This window comes from Mixophyes fleayi, chromosome 7 (genome assembly GCF_038048845.1).
Source record: "Mixophyes fleayi isolate aMixFle1 chromosome 7, aMixFle1.hap1, whole genome shotgun sequence".
NCBI classification, from domain to species: Eukaryota; Metazoa; Chordata; class Amphibia; order Anura; family Limnodynastidae; genus Mixophyes; species Mixophyes fleayi.
In genome coordinates this window covers 41,200,350-41,223,302 of record NC_134408.1, presented here as the reverse complement: position 1 = coordinate 41,223,302, position 22,953 = coordinate 41,200,350, and the positions used below count along the sequence as shown (strand labels likewise).

Here is a 22,953-nt window from a genome sequence, read left to right as displayed (position 1 = left end):
CTTATGGTGGTATTATTAACCAGTACCTTCCAATGTTTAACCGTGGGAAACAACACCCTTGTTAACAATCCCCAGATATGGGGAGGGTCACGCGTCACGTGGATGATGTGGAACACTCTGTTTTTAATCACTCTTTAAATCTAATCTGGGGAAATGTGTTGGATTCTAGTACCAGCAAATGCAGTAACAGTGGTAGAGCACTGGGCATTTTTTTGCTTGTACAGTGTCAACCTTACCTATTTTTTGGTAAGTACTGTTTTTGTATTGTATTTCATTTTTTTAATATATGAGGGAAAAGGCAATAAATGCAGCATTTATCATTTCACTAGGAACCAGTGGTCAAAGTGGGGATATATATGGTGGTATGCAATATATATTGTGGCCTGCACTGTGGCATAGTGGTTAGCACTTCTGCCTCACAGCACTGGGGTCAAGAGTTCGATTCCCAGACATGGCCTTAACTGTATGGAGTTTGTATGTTGTCCCCGTGTTTGCGTCGGTTTCCGACGGGCACTCCGGTTTCCTCCCACATTCCAAAAACATACTGGTGGGTTAATTGGCTGCTTATAAATCGTCCCTAGTCTGTGTGTGTGTTAGGAAATTTAGACTGTGAGCTCTATTGGGACAGAGACTGCTGTGAGTGAGTTCTCTGTACAGTGCTGTGGAATTAGTGGCGCTATATAAATAATTGATGATGACGCAATAGCTTCTCCTACTGCCTTCATTCACTTACATTCCTATGACATTTTTTATACCGCCACCTCTAAATCTCCCCTTCAACCCCTGCTAGGAACTATATCACTGAGAAGCATGAACCATTTGTGGACTGAGCCGTTTCCCATGAGAATGCAGTTACTTTACTAGGGGCTAGGGTCATCAGTGAATGCAGGCTACCAGTCCTCTGGAATATAGTAAGATCACTCACTCAGGCCCTTTGTGCAGTATTGTAAATCTATTGGCTAATTCAATGTCCAGATCTGGGAACTGCACAAAAATGTTCCTCAATTATTATTATTATTATTATAATCATTTATTTATAAGGCGCCACAAGATGTGCGCAGCGCCGTACACAATACAAGTCAGTAGACCATACAGGGAAAAACAGAACAGAACAATACATGAGTATTAACAAGACTCCCGGGACTCCAGGTATAGCAATTATAGTGAGGCTGGAGGAGAAGAATAGGTATGGAGACAGGAGGGAAGAGGTCCCTGCTCGGAAGAGCTTACATCCTAAGTGGAAGGAAAACAGACAGCAGACACAAACGGAGTCAGTAGGGATCAAGCCCTGGAGGACCGAGACGGGACAGGGAAGAGAGAGCTGAAGAGAACGAGTATGTTGAGAGGGTTAGGTGGATGGCTGGTAGGCTTTAAGTAAGAGGTGAGTTTTATGTTTGAAGGAGCACAAATTAGGGGACAGTCAAGCACCCTGTAATTTTTTCATGGAAATTGAATCAATTGTTTGATTGCATCTATGTATTATTTAATTTAACCTGAGAAGACCGAACACAATTAAATGGGTGTTCTTGCTGGAGATAAAGCTTCTCCCTATTCATACGGGGCTACCGCCATGCTATCGGTGAGATGCACCGGCTTTCTGTAGCAAAGGGAAGTCCTTCTTTCGCTATCACCATCTGGGGATGGCAATAGCATGGCATAATAACCGGAAAAAATGCTTAATTATTTAAATAAACCATTTTCCCTTAACTGAAATGTTTTAAAATAATATTTTTATTTTATATTTTTCTTGTCTAAGTGGAACTGAAGCCCAGTCTAGGCTTCCACTGCACATCTGTGAACCAGCTAGCCGTGTCATGCATGTACATATGCCACAACACGAGCTTGTCGAAGCGTTAAATTCAGCCTTACAGCTACCAGCCAGTATAGCTGGGCAGCTGAGTACCAGGCTCTCCGGGAACATATTCATGATAATTGACTGGGAAAATAGATTGCAGAGATAGAAATTCTGTTATCGTCGCACATTGGTAAATAGGGCGCTATATGTTTTAGAGATAACTTGCAGAAAACCCAGAGAATGCATTTTTGCCCTTTAATGTATATTTTTTATGATGACCTCTAACCAAAATACATATTTCAAACATGCAATATTAACCGTACATATTAATAATGAGAATACAGTTTTACAGAATACAACATTGTATATTTCTAGAGTAATTTGAAGATTTGATTACTGTGAACTGTAGATTAATCAGATATAACATTTCTAAAAATCGTAATTGCTTCATTGCTTTGGCTTTTCAAAAACACCTGCATAGAGTTTCATCTGTAATACACATTTCCCATTAAGGTATTATTGGCTAGTCTTGGCTCTAAGACTTGTCACTGACTAGCAGAACAGTGAAGGATCTGTTCAGAGTGTCCTCAGTGTACTTGAGTACAACTATATCCCATCCACCACCCTAGGATGTAATATGTGGTGCATTTTGGGAAACGTTAGATCTAATCTACATCTAATTGACAGATGCTACAAACCAGACAGACTTCCATCATTACGTTTAGTGAAGCGAGTATAAGAGGCTCTAGTGCATACTGACAGTGCATCCAAAGCTAAGCTAATAATTATTACTAGCTGGTAGGCTACAACAAAGTGCATCATTCTGTTCCTCCTCAAAAATCTGGTTCCATTGGCTCAGTTGAGACACTCAGTTTTATAATGTACATGATGAACTCATCTCATTTATCTATAGTGCTGAACCAGAAAAATATTGTTCATATATATGGTTGCCCTATGTTCCAGGAACTGTCTCATTTTGTAAAGATTTGTCCCTGAAATTGTCCATGTTTATCAGTACTGACCAACTAAACACAATATAATTCCTGTTTCATTGCATGTTAGATGCAAATCTTACCATGTATTCTTATTATTTAGATGTTTTAACTTAATATATATTGAACAGGTATATTTAAAATACAACATATACTATTATTACTTTCAGTAAAAAAAGTCATGATGGGGATTGTAGTCTCCAAGGTCCACTAAGAGTATTGTACTTAGCTGTGATAATGCACTGTCTCAGCAGCACAATATCTCTGAAAAATATTTTACAATATTGGCAAGTATGTCTACAGTGGGTATCGTATGTCTAATCGAGTTTGCTAGTTGGTAACTGAAGCCATTTGGAAACATCCATCTAACATTTGGAAACATACTCATATGTCTGCAATTATTGTAGGCCAGTAGCCAAATGACCTACATGGTTAATTAAAGGGAAAGTGTGCAATAACAGAGGTGAATATTTGTATCGTCTGCCCACTCTGGGCTGGAATATTTCAACATTTGTACCAAGAGCATTAGGGGTCTGATTCATTAAGGATCTTAACTTAAGAAACTTCTTATTTAAGTATCCTGGACAAAACCATGTTACAATGCAAAGGGGTGCAAATTAGTTTTCTGTTTTGCACATAAGTAAAATACTGACTGTTTTTTCATGTAGCACACAAATACTTCGTAGCTTATTTGTACACTGAAATTTAAAGTTGATATTTGTGTGCTACATGAAAAAACAGGCAGTATTTAACTTATGTGCAAAACAGAAACTAATTTGCACCCCTTGCATTGTAACATGGTTTTGTCCAGGAGACTGAAATAAGAAGTTTCTTAAGTTAAGATCCTTAATGAATCAGACCCTAGGACATTATCTGTTCTCTGTATTATTCAGATTGGGCACTTACTACAATTACACGTATGACACAAATAAGGTTGCCCTACACTGGCTAACAACTTGAATTTGTTAAGGAAGATATTCACTTTTATACAATTTATGTCATTGCTAAAGTTCACTTAAGCTGGGTACACACTACAGAAAATTACTGTAGATGCAATTTCTATAATGAATTATTTGGAAGTTTATTAAACCAAATCAACAGATGCGATGTGTTGGGTACGATAAAACATGATGGTGGGAGTGTGCATGCTAATGCGATATCTGACCAAATGGGCGTTTATTGTGTCATCTGCATGATAATTGCATCAGTTCGTACCCAGCTTAAGTAAAGTCTTTTATTGTGCCAAGCACAAGGGAATGTATGTTACACATAGTTGTATGTTGCCAGGGAGTGGGAGCTGCTACAAATTTGCGTGCGCACTGTCAAAGCGTCACGGTTGCGAAACTAGTCAAGCTGCTGGTCCTTCTCTATCACCTTTAATAAATATCTCTCTAATGTATTTTCCTGTGATTTCCTTCATTGGCATGAGTGAGACTGTTTCTTTTTGTGTTTGGTGCAGCAAAGTATGTAGGGAACATAATGCTTTTATTTTACAGATGTTATCATTAGGAACATATTGTGTTACTTGTAATGAGTTAGATGCTTGTTCTTTCTTATGCTTTATCTTATGGGCAAATGGCACCCCATTGAAAAAAGTGAATGTATTTAAAAAATGTCCAGTGTAGCATGTTGTGACATCTTGCACACATTATAATATCACATTGTTCTGATTTTGACACACAGTCTGATACATAATTGTAATTTAATCGAGCCAATCAACCCTTTGTGAAGTTCAAAAGACGTCCCTTTTATAAACAGTACTTCCTTGCTGGGAGATTTTTATCCCTTTTTTATTAAATATTTTTATTATGTATCTCAGAATACCGCAGTCCCCATAATTCTCAAAGGGACTGCGGGCTGGGCCAGTTTATTGACCCCAAGGGCTAACGCCATCTGAAGGTGGTGTTAGCTGTTCTATACTATGGTGAGAGTATCACAGGAGAGGTGTCTTCACATTCCTCTCCAGCAGGCTTCAGGCTCCTCCCCTCCTAACCAAACTGACTGCGGGTCAGAACCCGGAGTTGTAAGTAACAGAAAGTCATTGCTGGGACAGCCTTTTATCGGACTGCCCTGTCCTGGCATGACTTTTTCGTAAATGGCTCCGGTATTTCATCCATTATTGCTGCAAAAAGCGGCAATATGAGATGCTGTGCTAAATGACCAAAGGACCCTGTGGCAACTTGCCCCTGACCAGCTTGATACTCCCACCCTGTCAAGAATTATTTTAACCCTACCTCAAAGGCTGACAAACTCCAGTAGCCTCTTCTGGTGAACCCTTTCTTGAAGAACTACCTGATAGAGGTGTAATGTGTGTAGTGGCTCATGTATGAGCTGCTCGCAGACTACTGGCAGCACAGATGTCCATCTTGTACTCCCAGTAATTTATGACTCCTATTTTGGAAACCCTCTGTGCAATGGCAAGCCTGATGAACGTGATAACATGCCCCATGTTTGGATTAACTTTTTATGGGAGCAAGAATGGAGGAGACTCTCCTCTGAATAGAATGGCACTCAGGCCTAATAACGGGCAACCCCCTCTTAGCAATACTGGCCTGCTACATTCTTTTCACCAACCTCCTCTGCTCTGAGACACTCAAAGGAAGGAAATGGTTCGTAAAACTGAATAATCTCCATTTTCTTCTCCTGAAATAAGGTTATTCTAGCCCTAGGGAATTAAAAATGTGGAGGCTGCCATTGTTATCATATTTATGAGAATGCAATCTAGCCATTCACTAGAAACTAGTGTTATCACCTCATTCTCACAAATATTGTCTCAGCCTACAAAAAAAGACTGTATTCAGTGCACATAGGGTGTAGGGTTGTAGCTACCATTTCCTGCAAAGGAAGTCAATGATTAATAAAAGTTACACATAAAAGGCGCAGATAAACATTATGATGCATATAGAATAAAGCAGGCAAGTAACACAATTAAATATCAACATAACATATTTTATTCATACTGTGTTGGTGTTTATTTATTTAATATCTCTTATCTTGAGTGCTCTCTATTGCGTTATCTGAATTCTTCCTATAGGCTTCAGCAAATATTTGCATAGATCTCTGAATATGAATGTGGGTACACCTTGGTAAACAAAGAGGCAAGTGCGAATATCTAACTGTATACACTGTGCAAGCACCTGTGTAGCACAGGCAGGTTATCAGACGTCTTAAAAGATAATGCCACTAATAAGAAGCTGGGATTGTCATGACATCTGGCGCATCTAAATGCTAAGGCCTTCATTTATAAAAGGATGAAGAGCCCTAATGGCGAAACCACCAGTTTATGATGATGGGAAAAGCTCTATCCACTGGCGATAAACTGGTCTGCGTCAAGCTTCAACGGCGAATCCCTCCCCCCATATTTATGCACGGTGGAGTATATATATAAAGTATTGCGGTGGTACTTCCACAGCTGCAATACCTGTACTGACAAGACCTTACAAGCAGGCCCGGCGCTCCCATTAGGCAAGGTTAGGCACTTGCCTAGGGCGCCGGGCTCTGGAGGGCGCCCTCCAGAATGAAAATTACTTTAAAACTGTGCGGCGACCGCTGACCATACCTGTCACGGCCGCCGCACAGCATTCAGATGCACGGGGGAGGGGGGAAGAGGCTATTGCTCACCACCGCCGCCTCTCTGCTCCGTCTCCTCCCCTCCACTCACTAGTGTCAGTGAGTGGAGGGGAGGAGACGGAGCAGAGAGGCGGCGGTGGTGAGGTAAGGAAAGACAGGGGGAGGAGGGAGGAGGGCGCCGATTGTTGCGGGGGGGGGTGGGCGCCGATTTTGTAAAAATGCCTAGAGTGCCATGGAGGCTAGCACCGGCCCTGCTTACAAGTACAAAAACATTTAAAATAATTATTTAATTATGCAACTAAAATAATATTTAGTAATTTATGTACGAAAAATAACATTATACAACATCCTATATAATGTATATTATCTAATTATATTATATATAATGTTGTGGGTGAGGTTTTATTTTGTTTAATAAAGTATTTTTTTAAAAAACGAACGTGACGAAATGGAAAGCCCAAAGTCTGACCTTTCTCATTGCAGATGCGCAAATCAGCAACATGGCTCAAACATGTGCACAGCCAAGCTGACTGACTGGGCGAAGTAAGATACTATTACCACTCCGAGTCAGTATCACCAAGTTAGCTGAATATTATATATATATATATATATATATATATATATATATATATATATATATATATTATTCAGCTAATATATATATATACACACAAGGAGCAATAAAAAAAATTTGAGTTATTGATGTGTTAATTCAACTTTAAACCGGCCCCTGAGGTCTCTTCAATTCCTTAGGCTGATTTACTAAACTTCCTCCAGCTTCTCTGGACCATTGCTGCCTCTGGTCACCTCAGCAGTCAGATTTATAGATAAGAAAAATGAAGAAAAAACTCCTATATAGATGAGGTGCACATCTGCACATTACAAATGCCCCATAAGTGTGTATAAGAAATGTATGTGCACAAATTTAGTATATTTTGTTAGGGCTTTCACCATCCAGCTTTATAAATAAATTGGTACAATCAAATTTAGAGTCATGTACATTTAAATGTTTTAGTATTTCATACAAAATAGAAATTCCATGTTTGAATGTACTTTATAAAATGTACAGTGCTTATGCTTGTCCCATTATCTAAATAAAGCTATATATTTACATTTCTCAATACTTTTCTGTATCTAATTTGACCTTATACGATACAAATAAGCACATGTATGCCTGCACTTTGTGTTCCTCATGGCAGTAGGGTACCGTTCAGCGACTTATATAGTCCCAATAATGTTTTACAAGTGACTGTCTTATTGTGTGGTCCCATTCCCAGCATCTAATATAGCTTCAAGAGACATATTATACAATTCCATATAATATAACAACAATGCCCAGCATTGAGAATAACTTCCTCAGACACGTAATATAGCAGCCCCAAATGTCTATATTTGTTTCTATATTTCTTTGCTAAAAGTCGTTGCTTAGTAAATATGAAAAAGGTAATTTTTTTAAGAAGTGTTAAACAAGAGATTAAACTAATATTGTGCATTGTGAAGTATTTCATTAAGGAACTTATATGTATATTATTTGATAAATTTGATTTGTCAAATATGGTTATATTGGAATTTGAAAATGTCAAAGGATTAGCATGACCAAACACCACATTACCATAACATTTTATAATAAGTTGGAATTTCGCCATAGCAATTTCTATTTCCGTATCAGAAAAGTCTATCATTGTGTATCATTATTGTTTTAATAGTAAGTGTTTTTAGCCACTGAGCCACACTAACTCCTCCAACGTGTAGCTGGCTACACACAATTTGAAATGTTGCACATGCTAGTACCTATAAATCTGAAATTAAATATATTCATTCACAATACCAGTTGGCAGAGCATCCTGAGAAATGTAGTTCAAAAATAGCTGGCCTACAGGGATTGTAGTCCCTGTCTAATAACCTTTATGGACATAAGTATCAAAGAATTAAACATAGTGTAAAACTTCTGGTGCTAGAGTGGTTAACACTCAATGTTTGTGAACTGTGAAATCCAAAGAATTAGTAGAAGTAAAAGTAGACCATACAATTAGGCTGCTCCTTTCGTAAATACCTGTTCCAAGTGTAAGTTTAGAATACACCATAAGAGAAAAACAGAAGCACCAGACAGAGTGTAGTGAGCTTAAATACAATCGGTAACAATAAGTGGTTCAATTTAAAGCCACATACCAAAATAAATAAAATATGTAGCGTATCTGAATATTAAGGGTTCCCAGTGTCCTCTTCAGAAACTCATAGAGAACTTGATTTTCAAAGGAATCATGGTGCTGTTCAGCTCAAAAGAGAGTAGAGTATATTATCATACTGTAGTGTGTTACTATGGAAACTCATTACATGTATGTACTTGTGTGTACCAAAAAGAGCATATGACAAAAATTTAAGGAAAATTTGAGTGTTAGATTGATTTCCATTTATTTAATATCCACATAAAAACATTAGTGCAACATGTGTACATTCAATAAGGAAAACCAAGGCATATCTGTATCGATTTCATAGTGAAGTTATTTAGAGCAGGGAAGCGTCTCTGGCCAGAAAAAGGGATCCTGGAAACACTTTAAAGACTTTACACTATGCTAAACAACTGTCATAGTAATACTGATATACATAATATATATTATACATACTAATACTATTATGTCATACATCCGACTTCAATGCTGCTTTTGATGATCTTCGAGAATCTTTGTCTCTGTATTTTACATTGTATATACTACACTCAGCAACCAATTGAGATTATAAATCAGAGGTTAGAATAAACAAACAGGTGTTTTCACATTATCTTAGAATGTGCCCTATTTATAATTTACAGAGCAGTCCATTACGAAATACAATTTATAGTACAAGAAATCAGTATGCAGTAGCAGTCAGTGTTAGATTATATCAAAATAAGTGTCATATTTCTGCCTCCAAAATCAGACTCCGGCAACAGGATTTGTGGGCAGCAAATAGCACTTAATCAGTGTTTAAAATGTATGTTTGTTATTGTTTGATACTGTTATGCCACTTCTGTAATTTTAAGTGCTTCAGACACATTTTTGGTATTATTTGGTTGAAAAATGTAAAGGGAATGTAGGACAGTGGTTCTGTGATCTATTGCCCTCCCTCCAGCCAAAGAGTGGCCAGGTTTGCCCAACCTGGCCATCCATTGGTGTGACTGGATCCATTCGGTTTTTGGTTAGGCAGAACACCCAGATTGCTACATGTCACTTCGTGTAATTATTTAAGAACTTTTTTTCATCTGTAATTGGAAATGTTCATGTTTTGGATTCAATGGATTGATAAGGTTTAACTTTATTGGAATGAAAGCCCTTTCACAGTAGAATGCACATGTATTTTATAAAAAATTGCATTGCAGATGATATGCTTTAGTTATTATGGGTAAACATTCCCAGGTTATAGCAAATGGAAATTCGAGTGATTGCGGAATATTTGAAGAGCTCTGAGTATTACTTTGTATCCAGGATAATAATCAACACAAAAGGAAACTTTATTCCTTCCTGGTAAAACACCTTACAAAAAAGAGTGTACATTTCCTGATAGATAAAATAACAGGTTTTGTTTAACTGGTTACTTGTCTTCCCGCTTTTGTTGCTAGCCTGTCTGTTGTGTTAAGAATATGATATTAGGAATTTGCATAGTTTACATATATATATATATATATATCTATATATATATATATATATATATATATATATATATATATATATATATATATATATATATATATATATATATATATATATATGTACATAAAGCCACAATGATGGGGGCTGTCACACTGCTGGCAGCTCCCAGGAAAGTACCACTTGGCTGGATTAGCTATCAGAGATGGTGTGTCTCTGATAGCTGCCCAAGATGATGTATGTCCAGCCAAGCCACTTAGGGCTAGATTTACTAAGCTGCGGGATTGAAAAAGTGGGGATGTTGCCTATAGCAACCAATCAGATTCTAGCTGTTATTTTGTAGAATGTACTAAATAAATGATAGCTAGAATCTGATTGGTTGCTATAGGCAACATCCCCACTTTTTCAAACCCGCAGCTTAGTAAATCTAGCCCTTAGTCTTGAGAGGACGACTAGTGAGGTACAAGCTGAAGCCAATGGATTGCAGAATGTAGAATAGTAGAAGATAGATGTAGAGTTCTACAAAATAAGTCTTCTTCAAAGCACGTAAGTAGAGAGATCCAAAACAAAACTTTTCTCCTGTAAATTTTTGGTAGATCTGAGGGGCTTCATAAAGGCTGCAAGTAAGCAAGATAAATTATTCTGATTGACTTGAGAGCTGGTTGCAAGAAAAGCTGTGCAGTTAGCTAGATTGCTGTTCTTAGCAGAGTGCTGATTACAGAGGTGTTTGTAGCTGTCATTGTGATCTCTTTTATGACAGCTGTCATCTGGAGCTAGTGTTATGCATCCTCGCAGTGATTGGTTTCTGACAGCTGTCATCTGGAGCTAGTGTTGTGAATCTTCGCAGTGATTGGTTTCTGACAGCTGTCATCTGGAGCTAGTGTTGTGACTACTCACAGTGACTGTTTTCTGACAGCTGTCATCTGGAGCTAATGTTGTGAATCCTCACAGTGATTGGTTTCTGACAGCTGTCATCTTGAGCTAGTGTTGTGACTACTCACAGTGATTGTTTTCTAACAGCTGTCATCTGGACTAGTGTTGTGACTACTCACAGTGATTGTTTTCTGACAGCTGTCATCTGAAGCTAGTGTTGACTCCTGACAGGGGCAACATACCTTTATATACCACTAGAGTGCCCCCTATTCTGTCCTCTTACACCTATTTGAAGGCAATGCAAGAAGAAATGCTGGAGGCAGATAAACTGACAATAACTTCACATAATAGGTAGCGCATCTTGTGTTCTTTGACTATAAAATGTTAATATATAGTGTAGGTATATTTTTTAGCATGATGTATATGTTAAGTATGTATAAAGTATTAGGGATCCATCACACAAAAACCTTTTAAGTGATTTTTCCAGGTGGAAGAGAGACGTGAGGAAATGCTGCTGGTATTAGAATAGTTAAAACATATGTTGAAAAGCATGCTGCTTGAACAGTTTGCTTTATATTCTGATTATTTTTTTAATTATATCCATGCATCAATGGAGCTTATAATCTTTTTTTTCCTATGTGATCGAACATGCATCAGGGTTAATTAAGTTTGAAAAAACCAATTAATTTGGTGTGTCTTTTGCCCATCTGGGGAGCCCAGGCACCTGGAGAAAACCTACATGAACAGGGGGTGAATATGGAGGCTTCCCTTGTATAGCACACTGGGCCAGAATTGAACGAAAGGCCTTGTGTTGTGAAGCAGCAATGCTGACCACTGTGCCACCTGACTCTTGTGTGCCCTATTGGGGAGTAGGAGTTGGTGGGATGGTGTCCATTTTGCCATGTGCCCTGGCCCGGATTTGTGGAAAGACCACATAAACCCTTATGTACAATTACAAGGGTAGCATGCTGCCCTATTATCTTACCAAACCTGGATTTGTGGAAAGGTCAGTTAAATTAGTTTTTTAATGGAAAGAGATCAGAACACTTAGAGTAAAGCAGCAGACATTAGGAGGATGTTATGTTTCAGCTATCTCATCTTGGATATCCCAACGCTTTCTTAAATTCAATATTTCTAAGCCTGAAATAATTGTCTCCCCCCAGCAGGGCTCCCTCATCTCCCCCTCTCTCATTATGTTGATAACACTACCCTCTTCTCTCTCCCTCAAGTCCACTGCCTAGGAGGTTATCCTGGACTCTTCCCTCTCCTTCAAACCTCACATTTAGTCCCTCTCCAAATCCTGCTGCCTCCACCTCTGGAATATATTCAAGATCTGGCCCTTTCTCACCATAAATGCCAGCAAAAACTCTTATTCACTCCTTTATAACCTCTCTCCTGATTACTGTAACCTCCTTCTCTCTGGCCTACCCTTGCCCCTCTTAAGTCTATTATGAATGCTGATGCCCACCTTCTGTTTCTCTCCTGATGTCCTATCTACGCTGTCCCTCTCTGCCATTCACTACATTGGCTCCCAGTGGCCTACAGAATTACATTTACACTTCTCACCCTCACCTACAAAGTACTCCACTAATCTCCCCCCCCCCCCTTCACCTCTAACCTCATCCCTACCCACACTCAATGCCGATACCTCCGATCTGCCAGTGACCACCACCTTACTATAAACACTGATTACCTCTTCCCATTGCCGCCTACAGGACTTCACTTGGGCTGCTCCCCACTTGTGGAATGATCTCCCATGCCCTATCAGTTTCTACTCTCCAAGGTTTCAAGTGAGCCCTTAAAACTCATTTCTTTGTTCAAGCCTATCAGCCCTCCTCCTAACTCTTTTGCCTCGGCTATCACCTCCATTTTCCAACTCATTACCCCCCATTTATGATTTTCCCTTCCCTTTGGGATGTAAGCTCTCACAAGCAGGGTGCTCTTTCCTCGTGTTCACCTTCTACTATTGAATTACCCTCTGTACCTCTAGGCCTGCTTCCCTAGCCTTGTTTTCTAGAGCCCAGGCCACCTTCACATTGGACATTACCATCACTCACTCACTGTCCTATAAATAACCTTGCCTGCATTACCAAGTTATCTGTGCATTATTTGTTAAATCGGTAGATGTCTGGTATTTGAATTGTTTTGTTTTTCATGTATTATGTTATGTGTTAAGGAACGTTGCTCTGTTTATTGTATATTACTGTAAATGTCATGTATGGTGCTGCTGACCCTATGTGCCGCCTTATAAATAAAAGATAATATAATAATTGAATATCCCCCTATCTGTCCATAAAAGGTACAATAATGGGAGACTGATTATCAGTTGTAACTCACTGCATACAGTTTTTATTTACAAGTCAGAATATACAAGATGGACATTTGTGTGCAAATTTAGGATTAACTTTTAGCTATAGGTGGAGATATTATATTATTATATATATATATATATATATATATATATATATATATATATATATATATATATATATATATATATATATATATATATATATATAGCTGCAATGTGCATAACGATACAAAATGTACTTCAGTGTGCAGCTTCATATCATATTGTGATAACCACTAAGCCATAGTGTGGCTTAGTGGTTAGCATTTCTGCCTCTCAGCACTGGGGTCATGAGTTCAATTCCCGACCATGGCCTTATCTGTGTGGAGTTTGTATGTTTGTATGTTCTCCCTGTGTTTGCGTGGGTTTCCTCTGGGTGCTCCGGTTTCCTCCCACACTCCAAAAACATACTTGTAGGTTAATTATCTGCTATCAAAATTGACCCTAGTCTCACTATGTGTGTGTGTTAGGGAATTTAGACTGTAAGCTCCAATGGGGCAGGGACTGATGTCAGTGAGTTCTCTGTACAGCGCTGCAGAATTAGTGGCGCTATATAAATAGCTGATGATGATGATGATGATTTGTGTCTTGTTTTTTAAAACTTATAGCAGTAATGGGACTTCAGGGTTGCAGTTTTAGATTTTATACAGGCAGTTGATTTGTGCATATTAACACACTTCTTCCCTGGTTGAAGGTCATAAGAATATCTTCTGGAAATCAGAATCTAGGGTCTGATTCATTAAGGATCTTAAATTAAAAAACTTCTTATTTAAGTCTCCTGGACAAAACCATGTTACAGTGCAAGGGGTGCAAATTAGTATTCTGTTTTGCATTGTAACATGGTTTTGTCCAGGAGACTGAAATAAGTAATTGCTTAAGTTAAGATCCTTAATGAATCAGACCCCTTGTGTTTAGATCTGTGTGCAGAATGAGGCATATTACCTGCTATACATGATGTAGCTATGGAAGCACGTTACGGTTTCCATACTATTCATTCATTAGGTTTTTAGAACAATTCTTCAAAATTCTTATTCCAAGCAGTGTTGTTCTTTAGTGACGTATCAAGTAAAATTAGACATTTGAGAAGTAAGAAAAAGGTTATATAAAATGGTTAATTATAATCCAGAGGATCTACATGGTTTGTATATCTGTATTTAATCAATGTTTTACAATTTCTCCTTTTATATGTTGGGGTAGTATTCCTTGCATATAAATAATTCATTATTTATATGTGAGGACTACTAGCAGCTGGTGTGTCAGTTATTATTGAAAATCAAATATATAAAATGAGGTTGTTTTGCTGTAATAAATCAACGCTATTCTACAAGCTCCAGCATAGGAGAATCAGGCTGCCTAACAACTACTTGGTGTGAAGTCGATGACTATTAAATAATGGTATAATATTATCTATTTTCCAGAATAACTTGGAGGAGCAAGTTCTCAGAAAGTTCCAGGGCAGACGAAGTGACATCATCATGGCTTTAAATTATAAGGATGGGTTCTATAACTCTGCATATCATGACTCAGAGACCCTGGAGATTGACAGAGGGTATGCCCGCACTAAAACTTAATTTATGTATTAGACTTATTTAGGTTTATTAAGTAATGTACAGCATAGGCGGGTTGTCTTGTAACTGTTATGGTAAATAGTGCGGCATAAACATGTAGTACTATAGAAGAAGAGGTCTTCACCTATAGCAGCCGCTTTTCCCGTAGAGACTGGTTATGCTCACAGGTACTCGGATGCCCACAGGACTTACACTCAGTGTAGTACAAGTTTATGTACACAAGGCAGCGCACAGGTACTGGAGGTAATACACGGAGTAGGGACCGGCCAGACATCTGCGGAGTGGACCGAGCACAGGTGGAGACCTTAGGTGGTAGCTGGGTCAGGGGCACAGGCAAAGGTTCGGAGTCCAGGTACAGGCAGAAGGTCAGGGTCACAGGCAAAGATTCAGAGTCCAGGTACAGGCAGAAGGTCAGGGTCACAGGCAAAGATTCAGAGTCCAGGAACAGGCAGATGTCATACACAGGAAGCAATCTAAGGATAAACACCAACACAGCACAGAAGCAGGTAGCAGTACTGGAACAGAACGCTATAACCGGCAGTGAGGCTCAGTCCTCACTGCCTTAAATAGTACAAACGGCCAATCAGAGCAAAGCCCTGCAAGTGCTCCCACAGTCTGCATAATTAATTACTGACACTGCAGCCAATAAAAGAGCAGAGTGCCCAGCAGTGATTTGAAACTAACCAGCCATAATTGGCTGAGCCAAAACAGCTCTGCGCGCGCCTGCCTGGTTCTTTGACAGCCGGGCGCGGTGGCAGGGAGCCTGAAGCATCCCAGTTTTTGCCTAGGCAACCGGGATGAAGGATCCGGAAGTGACACCCTGGCCATCATGGAGACAGCCGGGACGCCAGCAGCAGGGCACAGAGAGTCGCGACGGTGCCCGCGGCCGCCACGACTGCTGACAGTAACTGGTATTTTTGCATATAAATTACATTGCCTCCATTTGATCATTTTTTAAGATGAAAATGCTTTAGATTTGAACGTGGGGCGCATGTTTTTTACACACAAAGAGCCTGATTTAGAGTTGAACATAGGTCCGTTTACACCATGTAACAATGTGATTCTCATGAAGAAGATATTGCCCATGTTGCCGTGTTTACAGTTGAGCGTATATTATACACTGGCCCCTTGCACTTACAAATGTATTCAATTTTGACTTGCATGTATCTTTAAAATGTGGCGGATGTATACATTTACATGGTGTTATATTCACATTGATGCTGATGGATGCATCTTTGCGATGGAGATATATATACTCTAGAGTTCAAGTTGCACATATTTTATACATGCAACTGAAAATATAGCCTCAGAAACATAAGAGTACAGACACATTTTTATGTGTCCATAACAGATTTTACACCCAGCTCTAAACTAGGTGCAAAAATGGCAAAAACTGCAACTTTGTCTCTATGACCCAGATACTAAAAAAACATACTTGTTGTTCTTCAGTTATGGTCAATAAACATATGCAGGCCGCCCCTTCCCCCACCCTTCCGGAGTTTGCATATGCGCAGTGAAACCCCTATGGCATCCGCTGCTCCCCCATACCTCCGTGTCTATTCAGAGCAGGGGCTATAAGGGAATGTAAGGGGGCTTGTCGTCCATGCCACAAAAAAGGTAAAAAAATTATTTTGGCGCTGGTGGGTTACCCTGCTAAGCGCAGCATCCTTCTGCCATGCATGCCATGTTTACCGGGTCCTGGACATATGAATGTGTTGACTGCGGAACCATCTGATTTTGGACCTATAAGTGTATCCTGACTTGGAATGTATTGTGTGTGCATTGCACCATTATCCTGTATGAAAAGTCAATACCCATTTATTATAGGGTGCAGAGCAGACCCTCATTCAGACAGAACTCTTCCTTCCACCAAAACCCATATGGAGATGTTAGTAATGCCGGTGAAGTACAAGACTGGAGGGGAGGCCGGCCATCACAATTGGAGCCAGATTACAATCTGCAGATACCCAGATATCCTACTTCAAGTGATGAGCCATACAGCATGGGACACTGTAAGTAAAAACACTTGACTTGTGATATCTGATGCAGGCTGGGTTGTGGATGATGGATGGGTAAAAGTCCACTTAGCTGGGCTTAGGCTACAGATCGTATAGATCAGTGTTTCTCAAACCCAGTCCTCAGGATCCTTAAAAGTCCATGTTTTCCAGGTGACAAGGGAAATTATTATACCACCTGTGGATCTGTTACGTGTCAGTCAGTAATGAATGCACCTGTGCTAGAGCAAGGAGATATGGAAAACATGTACTGTTAGGGGTCCTGAGGACCAGGTTTAAGAAACACTGGTATAGATAACTAAGTACATATTGTTTGTGGCCCCTGTCTAAGTGATATGATGAGAGTGGGCAAATGTGAACACAGTGTGTATACATGTAAGTTTTGCACGCCCCCGAGATGTGTCCTAATGAAACTTGGACACTTGGATCCCTTCATATGCTTAAGAGGCGCATCTTTATCAGGTGTTAGAAGCCTGGTGACATCCCATAAAAAGTATAGGAAGCCTCCAGATTACTGTTTCCTCCTGAGCAGCTGTGAGAATGATTAGACACCAGTATAACTGTATTAGACAACAATATGTCCTGCGTCACTTGTATCACTACTGTGTCATTTGTAACAATATTTGTTTCTTTCCTAGTTAATCCCACATTTCAACCAGACCTAGATCATAGGTCTCCTTATCTTGATTCCAACCAGGATGCAGACAGTGCCACTGATGTATCAGATGGAGGTATGGATACAGATTAGCCCAGCAGTTGTTAGGAATATTTGCATAAGCAAAGTTTTTGATATCAAACATGCAATATAAAAAAAAAGTAAATAAAAATAATGAAACAATGGGGAAATATGACTAATATAACATTAACCTCATATTGATTCTTCAACCAGAGGTGTCAGTAGTTGTATTTTGTAGGAAACCAAAAACACATTTTGTGCATGTTGTCATTTTTCAGGGTTTTTCTTCCATTGTATAATGAATGCAGCATGTATAGATAACATGTATAGATAATGTTGTATCAAGTGGTCATTGATAAAGCTACACTTACATCCAATCTGGGGAACACTGCTACCAAGGGGTTGTATGAGGGGAATCAAGCACTTAAATAGTTAATTAAACTGTAATGTAAAAGCTCCTCCTCTGTGCAACCCCTGCAGCTCCTATGTGTTCTCTAAGTGCCCATAGGAGTTGGGTTTAATTTGAGCTGCTCTACATTTCTGTACATTATTTTTCTTTTTTGATTCTTTGATTAGGTGTTTTTTGTATTGTGTTCTGTTTACTGATGCACACTGTAATGACAGGCATGGTCTGCGTAAGGAAACTGATTCCCACAGATAGGCTTAATATATGTACAAGTGATGGGCAGTGGCACTCACAGAAATAATTTTTAGCTGTGCCTGTTTTCTCTAGTTACAGCGGCGATAGTGAGGCCGACTAACCAGTGCCGCATAAAACGATGCAATGTCAAGATCTCTTGATCTCCACTGACTATACCATGTCCCTCCCTCATAATGGAGTTGAAATGGGCAGCGGCTGTTGGGGGCTTATACACAGAAGCCTTTGCAATTGACCCGAGCTGGAGAAGAGGAGCTGCGCCTGTTAGAAAGGGGGAACATGACTGAAGAAGCAGTGAGAGCTAGGGGAGGAGCATGCCATTTCATACAGCACTGACCCCCACCGCCCCCCAACTTGGTATGTTCCTTCAAAGCCACTCAGGGGGATGATGAATAAGTGGCAGTTACTGAACACTCCTGAGCGGTTCTGTCTCATGGACACTGCTGCTGCTGACACGCTCCTCTCCTCTGCTGGTACCCTGCCCCAGACAGTACCTTACCCTGCCCCAGACAGTACCTTACATCTCACTGTCTTACACATACCTGGTGTATTTACTTGTAGATATATTTAAATACTTATATATATTCCTTCACATAGTCAATCTTCATATTGTGAGGGTTATTCTGTCATATATTACCACAGCAATATCTGGGGAGTACAACTCTTGGTTAATCCCTGTAGAGTAAGTACCTTCATTATATTATATTAATTTATATTTAATATATATATATATATATATATATATATATATATATATATATATATATATATATATATATATATATATATATATATATATATATATATATAAAAAAGTATTTATTAATAAGTGTTGTGTGGCTGCGGCTATAAATATATTGAATTGCAGGTCACCTAGTTCGGTTGCATCCTCTTTATTGCAGAAAAGGTTAAAGCACTCACAGTGATATAGTGCAAAATGTAAAGCCAAACTATCCAGTGAACAGCAGGATCCGGGGTTGGTTTTTGCGGACTCTGCTGCGGATGCCTGAGGTGGTTAAGCCATGGATGATGTCCTCCCAAAGATGGAGGAAACTGTGTGGGCAACTTCATTAGCACAGTCTGTGGTAGCGCTAGTTCAGCAGCACGCCCATCCTGCAAAGATACCCACGCTGGCAAGGGTTCCCACTCCAGCTCAAAATGTATCTGTGGCCCCTTCTGCCACTGTTGTCCTTGCGACATCTTCAGAGCATGCAGGGGCGGGTACTTCTGTCCTTCCAAATCAAATACATTTATGGAGTCCCCAAGACCTAAGGCTTCCCGCTACATAGATCCACTTATCCTCTCTTAGTGTTCTCTGATTCAGAGGAGTCCTGGGAAGAAGATGGTGAAGTATTTGAAGACTCTGAATGCCCTCAGGTCATGGACTCAGAAGACTCATCTAGGGGTCAGAGAGTGGAGGATTTGGTCTTGGTAGTTCAACAGGCCTTAGACTTATTAGACTTGGACGACACAAGAATGTCTGAACCTGAACTGTTCAAGAGGCAGAAGAGGTGTGTATTTTGCTTCCCTCCTTCAGCTGAGCTGACTTACCTCATTGAGCTGGCATGGACACAGTCAGAAATATCATTCATTATACTGTGTAGGTTTCCTAGCCTCTATTTACTGCAGCTGGATGAAAACAGCAAGTCGGAACAGGTACCTAATGTGGATACACATGTAGAGTGGTTGGCGCGTTATACCACTTTTCCTGTACCTGGCTTGGCTACTCTTGGCTACTCACCAACAGTAAAGGTTTTTTGATGTCCGTTTACATGATGGCGTATTGAGGATCTACAGGAGTTGCAGAGGGGAGGAGCTTCTGTCAACAGTTACGTTAAAAGTTTAAATAGCTATTTAAGTGCCAACTCCTGAGTCTCCACATACAACCCCATGGTAGCAGTGTCCCCCAGATAGAAACAAAGAAAAGGATTTAACGTAAGTACAAAAATCCTCTTTTCCACAGTGATGATTGACTTGGAGAATTATTTTTAATTGAAGAATGAAGTAATAAATAACAAGCTATCAGACATCTCAGTGATTACTTGACTTCTCAACTTTGCACAGTGTGAAGATACCGGGTTTATCTGGCCCAGTGCTACCCAGTACCTTCTAGGATTCGTATGGTCACTCAGGCAAAATGCAGTTATAAACATACAACAGTATATTTATTGTCATACAAATCACACTACAATATTATGTACACACAGTAAATAAATGCCAGGCTGATTTACCACATCATCTGTCCCTTACCCCAATAACTTAAGGAGATATAGTCACCTGCTGTCCAGACTTCATGACCCATGGATCCCTCTCAGCTGCATATATAGACTTGAGTTAGAAAACGACAATTCAAAACTCCATCTTGCACCTTCCTGAATGAAATCCAAGCATGACCACCCCTCCCCCCTGGAGTTGTTCCTTATATATCACAGGTCTAATTTCCACAGTCTTTCCCCTCCCTGGACAAACCCCTGCATCTATTCTACTTCCCCATTGGCCAGTGCAGGACTAGGGGGTTTGGACAGGGCAGTGGAGATGAGATGTCCTTTCACAGAAGCCCCCTGCTGGGATGCAGACAGAACGTCTGGACTAGTCCTAAGGAGAACAATTGATGCTTAATTGGCTTCCCCTACTTCCAAGGATAAGGTAGCAGTGAGCCCCTCCCAAAATTAACCCCTTACACTACTTTGTGATGTCACAGGGTCCCCAGCTGTTCCATGCTTCCTGTAGAGGAAGGAGGGGGGAGAATGAATGCAGCTCAAGCCCTCTCACCTGTATCCTAGACACCACCTGATCTTTACCCATAACCCTCCTGGCTTCAGTTTAAGGACAATGAATAACATTACTTCAAGTCATCAATATATAATACAAAATATACATATTTAAATTGAATTACAATGTCCCCTTAACCACATGTAATTGGACAATGCAGTTGTAGTCTGATGAGCTGGGGAAAGAAAAGAAGGGCTATACAAAGTATTTGCTATAATTCACATATCATACTCGTTTTGTCACATTCCTCCCCTACTTTTTTAGCCCTTGTTTCCCAGTGGCTCCCTAGCCCCAAGTAATCATTTCTTCCAAGTCCAAAGTTTCTGGCCTGCTGTGGTTTCTCCTGGGTCTGATGGCAAGGTAGACAGCAGTACACAGTTCCTCAATCTCCCACCAGGGTCCCATGGCTGCAGGCATATCTTCCCACTCAGCTGGAGTGGGGGTTTATGCTGCCCTGTGTCATAAGATGAGACAACAATAAAACTGGGCCACTCCTGTGCACACATCCATGGTAGGAGAGTTGTAGTCCAACATCCCTTGTGTGCCTTATCCACCCTTAATTGCCCAACTGCAAATAGTCCCTTGGCCTGTCCTCTGTTTCTGGAGACCATGCTCCCCTCCCCCACATATTCAAGTGAAAACTGCCAAGTGGCAGGCAAACTTTCTGGCTCCTTGTCCGTTTGTTTCTGGCAAAGATCCAATCCCCCCTCCCCCAAACACTCAAGGGACAACTGCCCAGTGGCAGGCAAGCGTGGGGGCTCCATTAATTCTTTGCTTATGGGGAATCCTCTGTCCCCCTCCCAAACCACATGTGGGTGCCCCTGTAAGTATGTTTGTGTGCATCTCCCCTCCCCTGCTACCACATCCAACTGTTGCACTACTTCCCTCGCCTCTGGCGCATCGGGGTAGTGTGAATCCTCATTGGACACAGACTTGTCCTCCTGGCAGCAAAGCAAAGTGGATGGTCCAGTGCAGGCCTCTGGTATTGGGTCCTGGATTCCCAGATTTGGAGCCGGAGTGCGATGCATCAAAGCTGGTGGGGCTGGTGAATCTTGCTGTACTGGTGCCCTCTCAGACACCCACTCAGTCAACATCTCCTCATCTGCCAATTCTGCATAGGGGAAGGCATAAGTGTAATTTTCCCAGGGCCCCATGGTAGTGGCCTCTGACATGACAATTCCTTTATCCTCTCCCATTAATTCTGTCCTACAGTCTGTAAACATGATTTCTGCTGAGATCATATGTTGCGCAAGTTTATGATTCTCTTCTGTCACAATTGGGTAAAGCTGTACATCACTTGCCCCGGAGAGCACACATGCGGTATCCTGCGTTACTTCATTAAACAAATTCTTTTCAGGCACAACAGGGATGGATAACTGGTCTTTTCTGTAATTCTGTTCTAACTCAGACACAGTCTCAGGTTCCAATAACACTGGCAAATTATCAGAAGATGCTACTACATGGTACTTACTTGGTAGCTCTTTTCCATCCAAGTCACCAAATGGGAGAATTTCTCCTAATCCTTTCTGAGTAGTCAGAGGTACAACATCCTCACCACGCAGTTCTTCTCCAGTCTCCCCCAAGATAGTAGCTTGGGCAACTGTATTTAATCCACTGGGATGGACCTCCCCCTGATTAACAGACTGAGCAGCCATCTTTTTAGAGTGTGATAAAAGATATTCCAATTGGCATTTTTCAGTATTCACTCGATAACACTGATCCTGCCACATTTCAGTGTCCGTAAATCCTTGCCGCCATACCTCATCCTCTGCTTCTTCAAAACTCTGTTGCAGACATTGCATTTGTTCCCAGAGAGGTATGTGGGGACCTAAAGTGAGCATCCATTTTCTATAAACACTAAAGGCATTGACGGGATTCTCCTGATCTTTTAACAAACGTTTCAGGATATCCATGTGTGTGCTGTACAGGTAAGGTACACCCCGGATCTGGCATTCCACTATCAGCTCCTCCATACTCATTGTCTCTAGTGGATCTGTAGAATCTGCTAATGGGACAGATTCTATTAATACATTTGCAGGGGATTCATCAGGCATGTCCCTG

The 22,953-nt window shown here is 40.4% G+C and overlaps 1 protein-coding gene across 1 annotated transcript in view; it reads left to right on the top strand.

Moving 5' to 3' along the window:
- TMC5 (transmembrane channel like 5) overlaps nucleotides 1-22,953 on the top strand; it is a 93,340-nt gene that overhangs the window by 16,859 nt on the left and 53,528 nt on the right. Inside the window, exons 2-4 of the mRNA XM_075179737.1 lie at nucleotides 14,622-14,752; nucleotides 16,599-16,783; nucleotides 17,425-17,517. Of these exons, the coding sequence (XP_075035838.1) occupies nucleotides 14,679-14,752; nucleotides 16,599-16,783; nucleotides 17,425-17,517 (352 nt within the window). The 5' untranslated portion in view covers nucleotides 14,622-14,678. The remainder of the gene's footprint in view (nucleotides 1-14,621; nucleotides 14,753-16,598; nucleotides 16,784-17,424; nucleotides 17,518-22,953) is intronic.